The sequence below is a fragment of the Dermacentor andersoni genome, chromosome 7 (genome assembly GCF_023375885.2).
Source record: "Dermacentor andersoni chromosome 7, qqDerAnde1_hic_scaffold, whole genome shotgun sequence".
NCBI lineage: Eukaryota > Metazoa > Arthropoda > Arachnida > Ixodida > Ixodidae > Dermacentor > Dermacentor andersoni.
Window position 1 is genome coordinate 15,233,705 of NC_092820.1, and position 18,642 is coordinate 15,252,346.

At 45.0% G+C, this 18,642-nt stretch overlaps 2 protein-coding genes across 3 annotated transcripts in view; both read right to left on the reverse strand.

Moving 5' to 3' along the window:
- mtTFB2 (mitochondrial transcription factor B2) overlaps positions 1-18,642 on the reverse strand; it is a 190,736-nt gene that overhangs the window by 163,197 nt on the left and 8,897 nt on the right. The gene's annotated exons all lie outside the window — the stretch shown is intronic.
- On the reverse strand, positions 12,822-15,994 carry LOC126535549 (uncharacterized). Its single transcript, XM_050182375.2, has one exon. It carries the CDS (start codon positions 15,928-15,930, stop codon positions 13,204-13,206), a length of 2,727 nt encoding a protein of 908 aa, XP_050038332.1. The 5' UTR covers positions 15,931-15,994; the 3' UTR covers positions 12,822-13,203.

Sequence of the window (18,642 nt, forward strand, 5' to 3'; positions counted from 1 at the left end):
TTGTCAAATGTGAGCAATAAAGTTGCTGTAGCAGCACTGGATGTGTAATTGCAAAGTAACGCACGTGTGTAAAGAAAAATATTTCGCGTTTATTTACATTTATTTGTGCGCGCTTGTTGCTCGAAGGGTCTGCGAAATGTTCAAATTAAGGTACTGAGCGATTCTGTAGCTCCTGCGAGAAAGAAAGATGCAGCGCGTAGGCACTGTAGGAAGCTTACTTTCGTTATGATCGCGCGCTGTTTGCTGCCTTGGAAGACGTTTTCTGTTTGCTATCCTGGAAAAGGCTATGAAAGGATTTACTCTGTAAATAATTGCGAGACAAAACATTACTATAAAATACATAAAGATATAGGAGATATTTAAGTCTTGTGTTCAGGACATATTCAATATGAACCAATTTGAAATGCTTAGATTTTTATGCTGATATGCCTATAAACAGACCTGATGCTCTCTGTACTTGCGAGTTGCAGCACGCCGAAATAACACTTGAGACTTTATTTTATATTATACACGTACTTAGCCCTGCTGCGCTTCCTTTCCGTAGCGTGGATGGGCGGAAGAAGCTTTCCAGGTCCTTGATTTTTAGGAAACTGTACCTCAACACAAACGAAAGAGAAGGGTCCATTGTGGCCTATGCACCTTCGCTTGCGGACAGCTCTCCTTGCACTACTCAGTTCATGCCAAGGCTGCGATGGGGGCGCTGGTGATGGGTTTTTCCGCAGCGCCGCCTGGGCAGAGTCTGAGGTCTATAGACCACGAGAGATTTCTAGTAATATGGACACCAAGATATTTGTAGGATGAAACAGGGTCTAAGGGTACATCATTAACACAGTAAGAAGGAAGCTGGTTAGAAGTTCTGGACACGTGCAAAAATATACATTTCTTATATTTAATTCCATTGACCATGACTGGCACCAAGTAGAAATAGCGTTAAGGTCAGATTGAAGAGAAGATATATCAGTGTCACATATTATTTCCCTGTAGATTATGCAATCATCGGCGAATAAATGAATGTTAGAGGAAACACAAGAGGGTAGATCATTTATGCAAATTAAAAAAAAGGAGGGGACCAAGTACCGACCCTTGAGGTACGCCGGACTGTACTCTGCTCGGTTGTGAGCTTGAGTTATTAGCAAAGACAAACTGTGAACGGTTAGAAAGAAAGCATTCAATCCATGCAAGCAGTCTGGGATCAATGTTAATTTGATGCAGCTTAAACATTAGAAGGTTATGGCACAGTTTGTCAAACGCTTTTGAAAAGTCTAAAAATATACAATCTGCAGTTGAAGAGCGGTCAAGAATTTTTCACAAATTTCTTGCCAATTCACGCCAACTACCTTCTGGTTGTGTCTTCAGCCCTGTGGTCAGAGGTTCTCTAGGCCATTCAAGATGACCTAATGCCAAGGCACCTCGCTTTTCCCCATACTCTCGCAAGGATTCAGAAGTATTTCTGGCGACGCTTGAACATTGATGTCGCCAATTATGTGAAGACGTGCCAAGACTTCCAGCGACACAAGACACCACCAACAAGGCCAGCGGGATTGTTGTAGCAAATCGAGCCTCCTCACCAACCATTTCAGCAGATCAGGATGGACTTGTTGGGGCCCTTTCTGATGTCAACATCTGGAAACAAGTGGACCATCATGGCCATCGACTACCTTACCTGCTACACTAAAATGAAAGCCTTCTCCAAAGGTAGTGCAGCAAAAGTAGCAAAATTCGTTGAGAACATCTTGTTCCGACGTGGTGTGCCAGAAGTCCTCACCACTGACAGATAAATGACTTTTACAGCTGAGCTTATTTAGACACCAAAGGACAACTGCCTGCCAACCTCAGATGAATGGTGTAACACACACCTGAACAAGACGCTCGCTGAGATGTTAGCAATGTATATAGACGTCGAACACAGGACATGGGATTCAAGACTTCAGTACGTGACATTTGCTTACAACACGGCAGTGCAAGAGACAACCCGGATGGTGCCATTCAAGCTGGTTTATGGAAGAAACCTGGTGACAACACTCAACACCGTGTTGCCGCCCATCAACGACAGACAACCTCTATGTTGCCACCTATATTCAATGCACCAGAGAAGTCTGACAACTCACCCGCCTGAGCATCAAGAACCAGCAGAGGACAGACAGCCAGCACTAAAATCTTTGATGACGCTATGTGGAATACCAGACCGGTTAGTCTTACAATGGCAAGGACTTAGTGATAAACTTTTGCAATGGTATTTTGAACCCTACAAGATCATCTGACATATTGGCACACTGGACTACGTGGTCATGCCAGATGGCATTACACAATCACAGCGGCGTTGCTTGCGACCCGATGTAGTTCATGTTGTGCACCTTAAGCCCTTTTACCAGTGATCACGAACACTGGGACTTTATTTCTTTGTTATTTTTTTCTTTACATGTTCTTTAGCTTTTGCTCTCATGGTTGTAGCATAGAGAAAGAAATTCAACAAGAGCGGACACTCCCATAGAGCCCAGCGGCCGATTTGACTGTAGTGGACAGAGCAGATAGTGTGAACACCTGAACGATGGTTTCGGTTTCGGGTGCACGCATTTTGAACGCTAGCTGGTACACGCTAAACTGGCTGCGCTGATCAGTGCAGCATTTGTTTTTGCTTTACTTCTCAACCGTGCGCTGTCTTGATGCAGAATACTTACAAGCCTTCATCGAAGCTGTCTTTTGTGCAATATGCAATTTCATAAAGTAGACCATCAAGCCTTGTGAAATGGGGAAATGTTTATTTTGCTCTATAAAAATGCTCTTTTCAGGCTTCTTGTGTGTTGTTCCATTGCTGTGGCACCAGGTAAACAGCAGTAGTTTCCATATGAAGCTCCGCCAGACATCATCTGACAAAATTACAAGCATGTGTAATTTTTCTATTTAAACTTTATAGGAAAACTGCGTCTAAAGGTGAAATGCGTGAAAGTGATGAATGGGCGACACTACAAAGGCAATTCGCTCTTACAAACAGCATAGAAAATAAATGACACATCCTAAACAATACTATACATAAAAGATGACAAAGACATCTGATTTCCAACCTTCAACTATATATGTATAACAATGCATCAAATTTTTAATTCTCATAACTTTATTTCCTTCTTTTATTGCTATTTTTCATGAATAAATAGCACATATATATCAACGCAAAATATTTGTTCTTCTCGCTTTACGATTACCCTAGAAATTTACGGTAAATTTTTTCGAAATAGGTCGCTCTGAAGAATGTAAATCTGCAATAAAAAAAGTCGACCCCGGGCAGTCGCGTATGGTGAAAAAAATCGACCCTGAAAGGGTTATCAGGGAAGGTAGAAGGGGAGCCGCTCGGCAGGTCTACTGATGAGCATGAATTATGGTGAGGATTGTAGTATGTTGGTTCCTTCTTATTGAAGAGGCACACACCGGAGTTTAAAATGAAGTTTTCAATGAGTCAACCTCTTGCGTCGCATCTTGAGCCTCCCACATCATGTAGGACCATTAAAATCTCCCATGAATATGTAAGGCTCGGGAAGCTAATCAATGAGGTTATAAAAGACCGTTTTTTCGGGATGATGGTTGGGGAGTATATAAATGGTACATACAGTGACTAACTTATTAAAAAGAATGGCACTGCCTCAAGGCGCAAGGGAAACGTGTCGGCAAGATACAGGCTTGTTGCCTACTATTGCTACACTGCCAGAGGCATTAGCCTCGTCACGGTCTTTTCGGAAGATTGTGTAATTTTGAGGAACATTTGTCTTCATAGGTTTCACATGTGTCTCTTGAACACACAGCAAAACTGCATTACGTTTGTGTAGGAGTTCTCTAATATCGTCAAGGTTATGAATAAATCCTCTAACATTCAATTGTAGTACTTGTGTCTCCATTATGATAATAAAAGTGTCTTGTGCTGTGTGTTTAAGAGATGAAGATTAGCTCAAAGGCTTTTTCCAAGTGCCATGACGCAAGCTTTGTCTTTTTTGGAGCGATCGCAAGAATCTCGCCGCTCCTTAGGTGCTGGTGGTGCCATCTGGCTGGTGGTTGTGTCCATCGTCTCTTGCAAGGCGCTGGACACGCGCTCTTCCGAGCGCTGTGCTTGACCTGAAGGCCTTGACACTTTGGAAGAGACCTTTGAGGCCACCAGCCCGGAGGTCAATGGGCCCTTCTGCTGGGGTGGCAGAGCAGTGCTAGCTGCAGCTGCCAAGGGGGCAGATGGCGTCACCGCCGGCTCACTGCGTGTGGGCTGGAAAGCCGCCGAGAGCCGTTGTGGCACCGCCCTCTGAAGCAGCACTTTGGCAAAGCTGTTCGTTATCAGATATGCCACCCGCCTACGAGCCTCTTTAAACGTAATATTTTCCTTTACTTTGATTATGATTATTTTTCTTTCTTCCAAGACAGGCATGACCGCAAGTATGCGGCATGTTCAACATCACAATTAATGCAGTCTGGAGCGTTTTCGCATGTTTCAGAGGCATCGCCACCGGAACTACATTTTGCACATGTCTACTGGCCTCGGCAGTTCTAGGAACTGGGGCCGAAATGCTGGCATTTGAAGCATTGAAAAGGATTTGGAACATACAGCCTGACCTGTAGCTTTATATAGCCAGCCTCGAGTGTCTCAGGCAGGATGCTTGAACAAAAAGTGAGTACTAGATGCTTGGTTTTATCTCCTTGCCATCGCGCCTTAGCATAATTTTTTTAACATTGATCATCCAGCCTTCCAACAGTTCAGGTTCTGTTAGCTCCATCAGGTCATTGTTGGAGACAACACTATGGCTGGTGTTCATAGTTCGGTGCGGGGATATTTTCATTGGGATTTCCCCGAATGACACTACTTTAGGAAGGTTTTCGATGCTTTGTATCCTGCGCCAAGAGCTTCGGTGAAACATTTTGACACGAGCAAGGGTGAGATCATTCTCATCATTTTTTCATGGTTTTCAGAATGAATTACATGGAATTGGGGGAAATATTGCAATTTCTTGCCACGAAATTGAAAAACATGTTCTATGCACCCTCGTTTCTGAGGGCAATCAGGAAGTCAGTGGAAAGAGCTAGCCATTAGTAATATGGAGTTTTCGGCAGCGGTGCCAGCTACCATCCATGGAACCCAAAAGGGGGACATGACAGGATTTGTGTTTACACAAGCCCTGCCAATGCCAGCTGTACACAGCCACTATAACCAAATATGACATAACCTAGGTTGGCTACTCACACAAGGTTAACCCTAGCTGCCTGGAAGATCGGAAGTAATAAAGAATTGAGTAGGAGACAGGAAAGATGGAAAGCGAGAGAAAGACGAAGGTTGGAGGGAGAGAGAGACAGGAAAAGGCAACTACCGATTTCCTCTAGGTAGGTCAGTTCAGGGGTGCCGTCTTTGTGAAGCCGAGGCCAAAGGGGTGTGTTGCTTCTGTCAAGGGGCCTTAAGGTTCCAACACTCAGGGCCGGCATAACCCCCAGGATCCCCTTTTCACAGGACACGGCTAAGCCGCACATGGTGAGATGCAGGAGGGTCCCACCCTCATGTGCTTGGGTACTTGGTGTCGCAACACATCAAACGCCTGCTCATGCAGACGCCCCTGTGGGGGCATTCGTGGGTACAAAGCATGTTTTTAGTCATTCATAAGATGCAATTTTCCAGGTACAAGTTACTGGTTATTGAGCTCTTCGGCATTATTTATTGTGCCTTCTGCCGGCACAAGCAACACACTTCCCTATATCGCTCCTGGCGATCACTCGTCGCATTTTCGACAAGTGTGAGTACAGAAAGAAGGTCTTAAAAAGCATCACAATATTTGTCAGCAAGATTCAGTCCAAGCCAAACTAACTGCGCCACAACGCCGGACGTGTATTTCGTTTACTGCATTACAATGCCTTGTGTGGTCAGCATGCCCAAAAGGTACCCCGAAAAGTAAGAAATAAGTTACAATAATGTTGGGAGTCAGAGAAACCATCACAAACATGACCCAGTAAAATTCAGTACATGCCAAGTACATGCCAAACTATCTGTGGCACAATGGCGGAGATGTTTTTCACTAACTGCATCAGAAAATGCAGTCCAGACTGTCAAGCAGACTGTCTAAAAAAATTTCTCATCTTGCTGTGTTTCAATAGTGCAGGGGTGCCGCGTCAAAGTGCAGCAGGAATGCAAAATTACATCAACAGCCAAAGAAACCAGAGCTACATTAAGTAAAATAAAAAGAGATGACAGACGAGTCGCCGAACAGGCAAATGCTCACATGGGCAGCCAGCCTCATTCACTTCAATAGTGTGTCTGGTGCGTGACACATGCACTGACCTTAAATGTCATGCCAGTGCATGCATCACATGCGAGACATGTTACCTAAAGTGTCTGGCGCGTAACTTACATTACCTGGTAACCTGGTGTCACCTGGCACTGTCTGGCATTACTTAACGACAAATTGTCGTTGGGTAATGCAAGAAAGATAGGTTGCAAAGTGCAACATCCTTTACACACAAAACTTTTTAGTTTTAGAGAAAAGAATGAAGAAAATAAAACACTGTCTATTAACCTCATTTCACATCTTTTTTTTTTTTCAATGCTTGTATCAGCTAACAGATTGTGTGACCACTAGGCGCTTAGGTCAGCAGTGCCTGAGAATACTCACACTTGCCATATTTTTCCAGGCCCCGCGATCACTCACGTTCACGCACACCTCCACTCACACTGACAAGCACTCACATTCGCAGTCACCTCCACTAACACTCACTGGCACTCACCTCCACTCGCACTCACCTCCACTCACACTCACTTGCACATGCCTCCACTCATACTCACTGGCTCTCACTCGCACTCACGCTCACCTCCACTCACACTCACCTCCACTTACTCGCACTTGCCTCCACTCACATTAACTGGCAATCACACTCACTCACATCTGCACTCCCACTCACTGGCATGCACTCACTCACCTACTCACATTCACTGGTACTCTCTCGCACTCACATCCACTCATGTTTACTGGCACTCATCTCCACTCACAGTCACTGCCACTCACACACTCACTCACCAGTGATTACTGGCACTCACCTCCACTCATACTTGCACTCACTTCCACTCACACACACACTCACTGGCACTCACCTCCACTTACTGGCACTCGCCTCCGCTCACATTCACTGGTAATCGCACTCACTCATGTCTGCACTCCCACTCAGTGGCATGCACTCACACTCACCTACTCACATTCACTGGTACTCACTCGCACTCGCATCCACTCATGTTTTCTCACTCATGAGAAAACTGGTTAGTGTGTGCGTTAGTGCCCGCTCTATTGCACTGACCCCTAGTGAAGTCATGTAGCTCAGCAGATAGAAATAGTAATGTTAGTTTTTTCAAGTGACCATGCTCTTAGTACAATGACTTGCTGTTAGAAGACCCTTTCTGACTGCCTTTCATTTTCTGCGCATGCCCCCTCTTGTATATATACATACACATGAAGTGGCAACGAATAAAAAATTTTTGGAAGTCAGTGCAGTGTATGTCGTCTCTCGCAGTCCTTGTTCTTCGCACTGTTTGTCGTTTTTATCGTCTTCGCATTCCTTATTTTAAATGTCTCTGTTCTTTGCGCTTGCACTAACGGTTGCCACACAAGTGAACTGTAACTTTCAAAAAATGAAGCGCCAACGGTAACGGCACACCAAGAAGGAACAAAAAGACAGGACAAGGCGCTCTTAACCGTAACATTAGCTATATTTTAGTAGGGCATTCTGGCGGGCTAGTTGGTTCACATCTTTAGACGTTACTTTTACATGCGAGAAAAAAATGAGGACACACATAAAATTAATATCAAATTATGGGGTTTTACGTGCCAAAAGCACTTTCTGATTATGAGGCACGCCGTAGTGGAGGACTCCGGAAATTTTGACCACCTGGGGTTCTTTAACGTGCACCTAAATCTAAGTACACGGGTGTTTTCGCATTTCACCCCCATCGGAATGCGGCCGCCGTGGCCGGGATTCGATCCCGCGACCTCGTGCTCAGCAATCCAACACCATAGCCACTGAGCAACCACGGCGGGTTAGGACACACATAAGAAACACACACACCAAACCACGAGCGTTCATGGTGTGATGCGTGTTTCTTTCGTGTGTCCTCGTTTTCTTGCGCAGTAAAAAGAAACGTTTATAGCTATGGTGGAAATGATTGTACATGCTGAGCAGTTTCTGTGAACAACTTTTTTAAAAACCTGTACTGGTTTGCTGTACCGGGATTTGCTTGAATAATGTTATCATATCATCACGCATTGTGTCATTGTATTTTTGGGGATTTCTATTTCCTTACTCATACCAAGCTTAGTGCTACTAATAATTTCATGTATTAATTCTGCTAGTCTTTTAGTGTTTTCCATTGTAAGATTACTTGATTGTGCTTCTTTTGTATTTATATGTGTGCCAACCCTGCAACAATCTCTTGTGAGATCAGCAGTATTCCTAAAGAACAAATGAAATAATAGCTACACGAATTCCATTTGCTTGCTTGAGCACATTTAATCCACGCTCTTTCCGCTGCAGGAAAGGAAATATTTTTCCACCATTGGCCCATCTAACGAGATGGATTCTGCAGAAGAGCCATTCGCACAATAAATGCCGAGAACTTGACAAAACTGTATAAACTACAGCAATGTGGTATGTGCAAGTTCGGCAGGGCTGGAGAAAGTGACCTGGCTTCAAAACACTTCCGACTGGCAGCAGACAGCCACCACAAAGCGACAAAAAAGAAAGAGAATAAAAAGCACAGATGTTCTGCTGAAATACACTAAAATCAATTACTTCGGGCAGGTTAACAGTGCTCTCTCATTGTTTCTAAAGTATTACACAATATAATATGTGGTGAAAACCCATGCGCAAACAGCAGAACTTATTATTTAATATTTCAACTCGCGTAACTCTATCAAAGCGGCTCCATGCCTCCTGAGTAAGCACCGAAGCTGGGAGGGCGAGTGTCAAGTGACGATAGGAAGCTGGGCGGCGAGTTTAGGATGAGGAGATATGTCTCTGTGTTCAGTTTTTCAGCCCTGAAGAAACTAGTGAATTGGAATATTTTGCAGAGTCTATTTCGCTTTGCTACCAAAGCAGTTTTGGGGGGTTGTATCACAAACATGGCGAATAGCCCAGAATACCTGTAATCTTAAAATTTACACGAGTAGACACATTCAACTGAGCATAATAAAATCCACTGGCTATTGGCTTTTGCATTTGTGCTATCTTTTCAGACTATTCTTGTGGTTCGAACAAGCGCCATTATATTTGAAAAGTAGCACTGCTAGGCTCGAGAACACGGGTTTGGTTCCCGGCTGCAGCAGTCGCATTTCAATGGAGCAGAATGCCAGAACCTCAGGTGTTCAAAGTTAATCCAGAGTCTGCAACTGCGGAATGCCTTTAAACATATTGTAGTTTTAGTAGGTAACACCCTGGAAATTATTATTATATTTCAAAAGTTCGGTGAATCATGCATAATTCATGCACCATAAATGCCAAAATTTTTAAATATTTTTAAAGGCCATTTTTTAAAACCACATTGGTTAATAAAAGTAAGAACGTGGTCTCCAATTCTCCTTAAGAAGCATTCCATTATTTGATTACCTGATTACCTGAGCGCTCCGATTTATTGAGCAGTGCAAAAACTAATTCAAACAGAAAGACATTTTTTAAAATTTAACCTTGCAACCAATCAGTGCTGCCCTATGTTGATTACAAGCTTTTTTTACAGCACGATTGGGCATGTTCGACAAAAATGTAATCGGGGAAGAAGATTGATGGTACTGTTGCCATGGGGTTACTGCTGACGAAGCTGCTCGTCCGAAGTATGCCTGTTCCCGACAAGCACAACTGCAGTTAGGAGTTACAGGTCAGCTTGCACTGCAGCATAGCTCACGACTTAATTCCAAGCATTCCAGGAATGAAAAGCAATTCTCTTGCCTTTAACTTCTGGAAAGATTCAATGACAGCTTTTGGGATATAAGTGAGTGCTATCTTGCATCACATCAGCTTTGCAGTCTCCAAGATGTATCGGTGTGCTTGAGTTCTCGGCGCCATGACGCCGCTTTCCTACACCCTGCGTGGTGGAGACCGCCGTTTCGGTCGCTAAACAGGTGGTGGACAGACTAAGCACCACTCATCTGGGTTTCCAGCAAATGTTTCCTACAGGCCAGAAGTGTTTGCCTGTCATTGCACCTCTCGCACTAAAATTTCGATTCGCTGTGTTCTGACAAGTTCGAAATCTCGCCATCAAATCTGCTTTCGAAATGGTGCATTCCTAAACTGCCAAAAGTTAATGTTGGGGATGTATTGGAATGCGGTCTCTATGAAGGATATACATGGTTCTTTATTTTAATACATGACCTGGCCTCAGGCCCCTTTAACAATACAGCTGGTTTCCCCCTAGCCGTTTCTCTTGTCGGCTGGGCTACCAGAGGTAGAATATCCATCGTTTCAATGACACACATGACACACAGAACAGCATATGTTTCAATAAAGAACAAGCTCGAAATTTCAGCATTGGCATTTGTTGGGCATGTAGGTAAACTGACTTTGAAAGCATAATCAGCACCAGCAAACAAGGACAGAAGGGAAACGACACTACAATGCACATTATGGTGTCGTCTCCCTTCTGTCCTTGTTCGCTGGTGCTAAATATGCTTTCCAAGCTCAAAAAAGTTACAGTTTCACCCAAAAGCGAAGCATTGATTGCAATATCGCATTAGTAGACAGCTATATGAAGGATAGTAGTTTTATCAGCCATATAAACTTGGAAACACCCGCTTACTAACTGAATTAACAATCATGGTGTCAGTACGCACAAGTAAACATGAACACACCACACTCGGTCAGTGTGAACACTCGTTACAAAATGCTGGACACTGGTATGAGCATGTGCGGAAGCAGCAGCGAGCAAAGTGACCTTAGTGCAGTCTATTGTTTCAATGCAAGAGCGACGAGAACACCGCACGCGCAAATGTATGAGCCGTCTGCAAATCCCTTTCAAGATATGGCGCGCACGACTGCGCACATCCATGCAAAGTACACACTTTCTGGCAGAGTCGAAGCCACCCCCCCCCCTCTCTCCTGCGCTGCCTCCCCACATTGCTTCATATATGGTGCACGAGATTTATTTGTTTTTACTCTCGGGGTTTGCACATTACAAAGGGGACCGAGGGCCGCTATCATGAGTTCCCCTTGCACCCAGTCATGAAATGCGCAGTTGCTGCTGGAGCACAATGCCGCCCTCCCTTTCATCCCTCCATGGCTTTTCGCGTGATGGAAGACGGCACATTTGCTCTCCACTTTCTTCTTTGCGCACACTACATTGAGCTGTGATTGCCAGCTTCCCTCACATGCTTTCCCTCGCACATACAGCGTATGACGCGCAGCAACGGTGTTCCGCCCTTGGACTTTATACGGAACATCATGGCAATGGTGAAAATGTGCCTGGAGTGTCCATATAATTACTATTGCAATAAAGCAAATGCATGCATGCCACGCAGTTCAATGAAAGTTCAAAATTTGGGCAAACAAACACAAGCGTCCAGATGTGAAATCCATTAAGGAATGCGATCAAAGGTTGCAACCACACTACGCACTTGAGCAGCCTCTTCTCGAAAAACACATCTTGTCAAGCAAGGTGGCCAGGCATAGTTGTCATTCAGCTTCTACATAGTGAATAGACTCCTAATAACATAAACAAATCATAATTAAACTGCTGTCGGTCGATGGTGGGCACACACTTAGATGGGGTTTTATATGAAGAAGCGTTCGGACGTGGCACATGCAGGTGCCTTCCATGCTGCATCCACTTCCTCTTCGATAGCCTCCCAACAACAGCCTCCCATGATTTTCGATGCAAACATGGCACATCTACGCTACACATTCCACTTTTAAAGGGAACTTTAACCGTCAATTCTTGTGCTCGTTGGGATATATACACATCTACTCACACTCACTCACTCACCGATGTACTCAGGTCTACTAACACTCACAAGCACTCACCATGTTCCCACTCACTTCCACTCACACTCACTGGCACTAACTCACACTCGAGCCCTTGAAATAAGTGCAAGTGAATGTGAGTGCACTCATGAGTGCAGGTGCCGACCTATGACTAGGCGTGATGTGCTTCCTGTTGCCAGAGTGTCTGCTCTTGTTGAATTTCTTTGTTTGTAGCATTGGGATGGTGCGCCTTAAGAGAGGAGCATTTACACGTGTACTTATTTATCCCTAGCAGTGTGTTCAAAGGGGCTGGTTGGTTCATCATTGGAATATAACAGAAACAGCGCAACACAGGACGAGCGAGTAGAGAGCACAGGACCAGCGCCTCCTCTATACTTTCAGTGCCCGGCGAAAGAGCGCAGGACAATAGCCCGCCGCCGTCGGCGATAGTACAACGCATTGCCGCCAGGTGCCTCCACCTAAACAGGGTTCCCCTACGCTGGTTTACCAGGGCAGCGGAGGGGCGGGGGTGGTGCGCGTGGTGGAAAGTGGCAACGCAGCGGATAAAAACACAGCAAGACGTGTTCTCCCGCTTTGTTTTCCGCAGGTCTGGATATGTGACGATTTCAACATATCTTGCCCCACGAGGAGCACTGAGCAAAGATATCAAAGAAAAACAACCGAAAGACATCCGAAGCAGATACAAATATTACAGAATGTGAATGGATGTGAAATTCACTTGTCTTTTTCTGGCGCCAGTTGAATCCATTGAGAATTTAGCTTTACTGCATTTCTAGCACCTTAGGATAACGCAACGCGCACAGCAGCAGAACAGACTAAGAATACTCAATTCAATAAGCTATGTTGGGTTGGAACGTTGCGCACAGCAGCAGAACAGACTAAGAATACTCAATTCAATAAGCTATGTTGGGTTGGAAGAATGCACACACCATGATTTAAATCACCTCAACAGACTCTATTCAGTGAAGTGTCAAGGACCTTCTAGAATCAAGTCAATATGAAAAAGTCCACCATGCAACATATAGTGTGTTAAGAAAGAGCCTTTCCGACTTCGTCAGTGGCATACCTGAAAAACAATGGAAAGTGCGACACTTATTCAAATCTGCAGAATAAATACAATCAGAAGTGATTCAAGTTTAATGAAATACATACAAGGGATGTTTATTTTCAAATTGCTTTCGCTTTTTAACTTTATGTGCACAATTGTGCAAAGAGCACCTGAAGGTGTTACACTGCTTATCTCAGTTTTAGACTCTTTCTTGAAAGTGGCTTTTGAGCAAAGTACTTGTAAGCATCGTGCTTGTCTGTGATGCTAAATGCATAGTTTGCAAGGAGAGGCCTCACAAAACGCACTGCAATAAGTTCCATCAGCTTCTGTCGGTGCATCATGTCATTCTCTTTACATTGCAGCAACTTTGAGGCACACAGAGCTGGAACAGCGTGTGCCACCAAGCTAGTCAGGGGTCTCGGAAGAGCTGGATTTTCCTTCAGGGCTTGCTCAGAGAAAACACGCAAGATGTCCAGGACAAAAAGCAGTTGGTCAGAGGGATATAAAAGTCCCCCACGGTCCTGGCTGCGAGTGAACGTCTGCAATGGCTGATTTGTTAGTGGCTTGGATGCGATTGCCACACAGTTCTCGCAGTTTATCTGCTCACTGATGACGCGGACAATATAGCCACCAACATATACGGTCGCAGATATCTGCAGGGAAGGCATGTATAGAGGCAAAACAGTAGTGTTGAGTCTTTGAAGAACATTCAGAGCAGCTCTTCCCAGTTGCGAATGAGGTTTAACAGATGTTTCTGGCTTCTCAGGTGATACAGTTATTGACATGACTGCCGGCTCACTGTGTGCCACATTCGAAAGTGGATTGGATGCAGCTATTCCAATTTTCAGCACTTTCTGAAGCCCTGAAAGGGCAGCACGAACATCTAGTGCATCATTGCACCCAGCTGACCTTCTCAGTGTTCCAAATAGAGACTCTATCGGGTCACTGTTGAACTTCCGTGTCAATACAAATGCAAATTTGTCAGCCCTCAACAGGTGTTTTATGCAAGCCACAGTGCTGTACGTAGTGGTCAAGAATGCCTCGTATGTCTCCTTTGTCAGAAACTCACGAGGATGGGTGCACCTTGTTTTCAGTTCATGCAGATACATTGGCATTGTGACCTCTAGCCACTCAAGCCGGGCATCTTCTGTGCTGTCGTACTGCTTAACATCTGGGAACCTCTGGCGCAGATGTTGAACTGTATTACTGGTGTCGTGGAGAACAAACCAGCGATAGAAGTTCTCCATAAAAGTGATGGTCGGGCCTGCACTTGCGAATGAAATATGACAAGTGTGACCAGCTTGTTCCTGAAGATGTTGCAAAACAGCCGTTACCGCAGGAGATATCAGTTGAATAGCCCTCACCACATTCATTTTTTCTATGTTATTAGGAAAAACATGTTTCCGACTGAGGTAACGCACCGGCTTCACAATCAAGTTCTTCTGGAGCTCATACACATCTTTCAGATATGACGCTGAAATTTCTCCTTTGGGTCCGATGTTGTGTGCCAAAAATTGGGACCGCACATTTTTTAGCACATGGCAGGGGTCAAAGCTCATGAACAGTGGCCTATCCGGGTCACATGGATGGTCAGTTCTGTAGGTAACGATGCCGTTCCCTAGAAGTCTCATGGCTTGTACATTTACCTTGTGGTTGTCAGTGGAAAGTCTGATAATATGAAAACCACAAGACTCAACTTTCTTCATTATGAAGACCGTAAGCGCATGAAGCTGCGCACCAGTTAAACCCTTTGTAAAGAAGTAACCAACAGGAATCCTGTACGAGGATGAAAGTCCACTGATCACAAAACACAAAAGGGAGTTCGCTAACACAAGGTCACTGCTAGCATTCGGCGAGCTCATGTCTGCCTGCCCCACAAAACAGTCTTGCTGCTTATTGTACTGCAGCTTCTCTTTAATACGCATCTCGTCAATGATGAGAGAACACATTCTTGACTGAGGCACCTTGAGATTTTCAAGCTCTGCTTTGAGGCGAGCTTCAACAAGTTCTGTGAAGCCTGTTTCGCTGTTCTGTATTCCAATGTATGCGGACAGTGTCTTTCTGCCAGGAAGTTTGAAAATTCCATGGCCCCGCATGTGTTCATACGCTCTTGTAGAAAGGTGTCTCAGCACAACACATTGACGGGTCGTTTCTTCAGACCATGTTGGTCGTTTCTTCCTAAAATTTCTCACCTGATCAAGCAAAATTAAAGCAGAAGACTCATTTTCCGTTGCTTTCTGCCGTATGTAAGAAAGATCTGTAGCGAGCGAATCCTCCTTAAGCTCCTTTAGCAGCTGCTTGTACTTATCTACTGTCTGTGTCAGTCGCAAAATTTGGCTTCTTAGGTCTTTCTCTTTTCTTTTCCACTTCGCTCTTTCTGTTGTCAGTAGACTTGTTGGTGCTCTGCAGTCGACCTGGACGCCTCGATTGCTCATATTACTCTTCACATCACAGTGGTCCGCGGGTTCACTGACAGGTGTTGTGTCCATTAGAGCACCTTCCTCAGTAGGTGGTTCGGCCGAAGTTACGGACGGTAGCAAGGCAGAGGTTGATGCGGTGGCGGCCGAAGCATTCGTCGACAGCGAACACGTAAACTGGGCTCGTTTCTCTATGCTTGCTGTGCTCCTGTCTCGTGTTGCCTTCGATTGCAAATGATGAGGGAAGTCATCAAAAACGGAAGGTACACTACCTTTCTTCAGTCGACGTCTTTTGCCTTCAATGAAATCTTCCTTCTTGAAGTGCCGGCTGCAAACCTTTGTGTAGCACGACCTGTCGTTCGGTTTCCAACCATCGCGTCGAACTGCAGCAATCCACTTCTCCCTCAATGCCAAGTCTGATGGAAATTCATGAAACGATAGTCCCGGAGTCTTCTTTTTTTCATCCGACTTGCACAAAGGCACGCAACAGTACGCCATGTCAGACGAAGCGAGACGTGTCGCAAAAGCACATGTTTCAACGCAGCAAAACACGTCGCCAAATCCCAAACGGCCAAATCACGCGAGCCATCGGATGATAAACAAACCCTGTTTACGTGGCGCCTCCTCGCGGCTGCCAAGCGCGCTACGTGAACGGAGACGCGACGGCGCTGAGAGCGTGAATTGCCGGGCACTGAAAATAGAGGAGGCGTTGACAGGACAGAGCGCTGTCAGATGCTCTTTACTCGCTCGTCCTGTATCACGCTGTTCCTGTTTTATTCCAATTATTTATCCTTTTTCCAGGGACTGCATTTTACCCGCTAATAACCTAATGTTATAGCTCAGCACAAGACGCATCGGCACTACTTGGAACTTACTCTAATGTTATCTCCGATTCCATCTGTTGCGAGTCTTCTTGCCGAGCCTTGTGATAACAGATTGTATGTGCAACACGCATTGTGTAGCACTTTCTGGAAGGCACGCGGGCACCAGATTATACTGCAACCTTCGATAAGTCATGTAAAAAGCTGATGCACTCGACCTGCAGATCAGATTATCACAGACTGTGTTCGTGGCTATCATTGTGTTTTGAATGTCACTTACTTTCAGGGCACAAGTTCGCCCAATTAAGAATTTCATCATTCACTGTTTTGCTAATGTGTTCCTGATTGTCACTACATGTATAGTATTTTAGCCACGGTATGGTTCTTTTTCCTTCATTCTTTTCATTCTTCCACTTTTTTTTTTCTTCATCCAATAGCCGTATACTTGAATCTGATCCACATTTTATTTAGACATACGTACATCATGCGTACAGGCAGTAATACTTGGGGGCAAGGTCTATTTCTGGATTAGTAGCTATCTACATAAGAGATCCTTTTTCATACTTACCGAGGATGGTCCAACCTCCCAGCATTACAGTAACAGTGGGGTGCCTCAGGGCAGAGTACTGAGCCCAACGCTCTTCAATCTAACACTCATTAGGCTTGCCGACACCCTTCCATGCATCGTTAGGCTCCCCATCTATGCCGACGACATTTGTATTTGGATGTCAAGAGTGGTGCGACTGCAGCTTCGCGTGCAGCTTCAGAAGGCAGCAACTTTACCGTCATCCTACCTTTGAGAACAAGGACTTCAATTATCATGTGAAGAGTGTGCAGTGGTGGCATTTACCAGAAAACCAATGTCTCCATACGTAATATCTGTCGACGGACAGCTGATCTCGTACAGCATAAGTCAGAGATTTTTTGGGGCGGTAATTGACAAAAATCTCTCCTCGACCCACGTGAATTACAGGAGAAAACGCTTGGCAGGAATTTGCCATGTTTAAGTTTCTAGCAGAAAAGACCTGGGGAGTGTCAATACAATCTATGCTGCAACTGTACAGTGTCCTCTTTATTGGATTTCTGCGGTACAGTCTAGCAGTCATCTCCAACACCTGCAGAACTAACCTGAATACAATCCCAAGCATCCAAGCCCAAGCCCTCAAGATATGCCTTGGTCTACTGCAGAGTGCGTCAACAACTGAAGTTATTGCACCACTGCACCATTGCAGAAGACTGCAGTCGCTCAAGATGTGCATTAGAATGCACATTACCATTGAAACAATGCAGGTGCACACAAGACACTTCGCCCGGACCCCTACCCACCACTTTGCAAGTCTTCCAGTAGAAATGCCCCACACAACATTCAGTGCAACTGTCTTAGCGCACCGTGCCTCTCTCAGGTCAGGTTACACACCTGCAGCAAGACCTTCGATTCCTCCATGGTGTGTGAGCCACACTCAAGTAAACCCTGCAATCCCAGGGCTTCAGAAAAAGTCAGACTTGCCAGCATCAGCCCTCAAGCAACTTACATTGCTTCTCTTGTATGAGAAATACCGCACCTGCACACATGTCTATACTGATGGCTCAACTACATCAACCAGTTCTGGTAGCGCTGTAGTTATACAAACAATGGGAATAACCCTGTGGGTCAAGACTTCCCATATCACTACGTGTACAGCTGCAGAGCTCACGGCTCTCTGCGATGCACTTCGTGTGATAAATGCCAAAAGTCCTCAAAAATGGACAGCTTTCTGCGATTTCATACCGGCCTTGCAATGTGTGCAGTCATTTCTCCGACATGGAACTCGCATGTGGAATCGTGGAAGCTGTTCGCCACTTGAGAGAAAAAGCCATGGTATCTTACTTCAATGAATACCAGGTCATTGCAGTATCAGTGGAAATGATGACGCAGATAAGGCAGCTTGGACGTCAGGACCACTGCGTCCCCATTGCTCTCTCAAGGACCGACACTGCGAGACAAGTTCGCATTCTAGCACACATGCTCTCCTCAGCAGAGTGGAATACTGCACATACAAGGCACACCACACTCCACAGACTAAGTCCTTCACTGCAACTCCATCGGGCTTACTAAACATGTGGCCTAGTGCATACGTTGTTGGGCCCCTGGCGGTACAGCCAATGGGTAGGAGATGGCGACACGTAATGAGTGCATAAAATGAGCGTATAAAATAGGAAGTATTAATGTCCAATTGATTAACTTTGTTGAGCGAACCTTCAAATTATGAACTCCTCATGGGCAAGCAAGCACATTGCGATGCTTGGAGTGTTTTCATTTGGCCTTACTGAGGTGCGGTTAAAGCACAAGCGAGAGCTTGAACAGACAAGGAACGAAAAAAAAAATTCACAAAAAGGACTATAATGGTTT

Bases quoted from the DNA above. Each gene is read 5' to 3' on its own strand.
- LOC126535549 (XM_050182375.2), bottom strand. From the start codon at position 15,930: ATGGCGTACTGTTGCGTGCCTTTGTGCAAGTCGGATGAAAAAAAGAAG.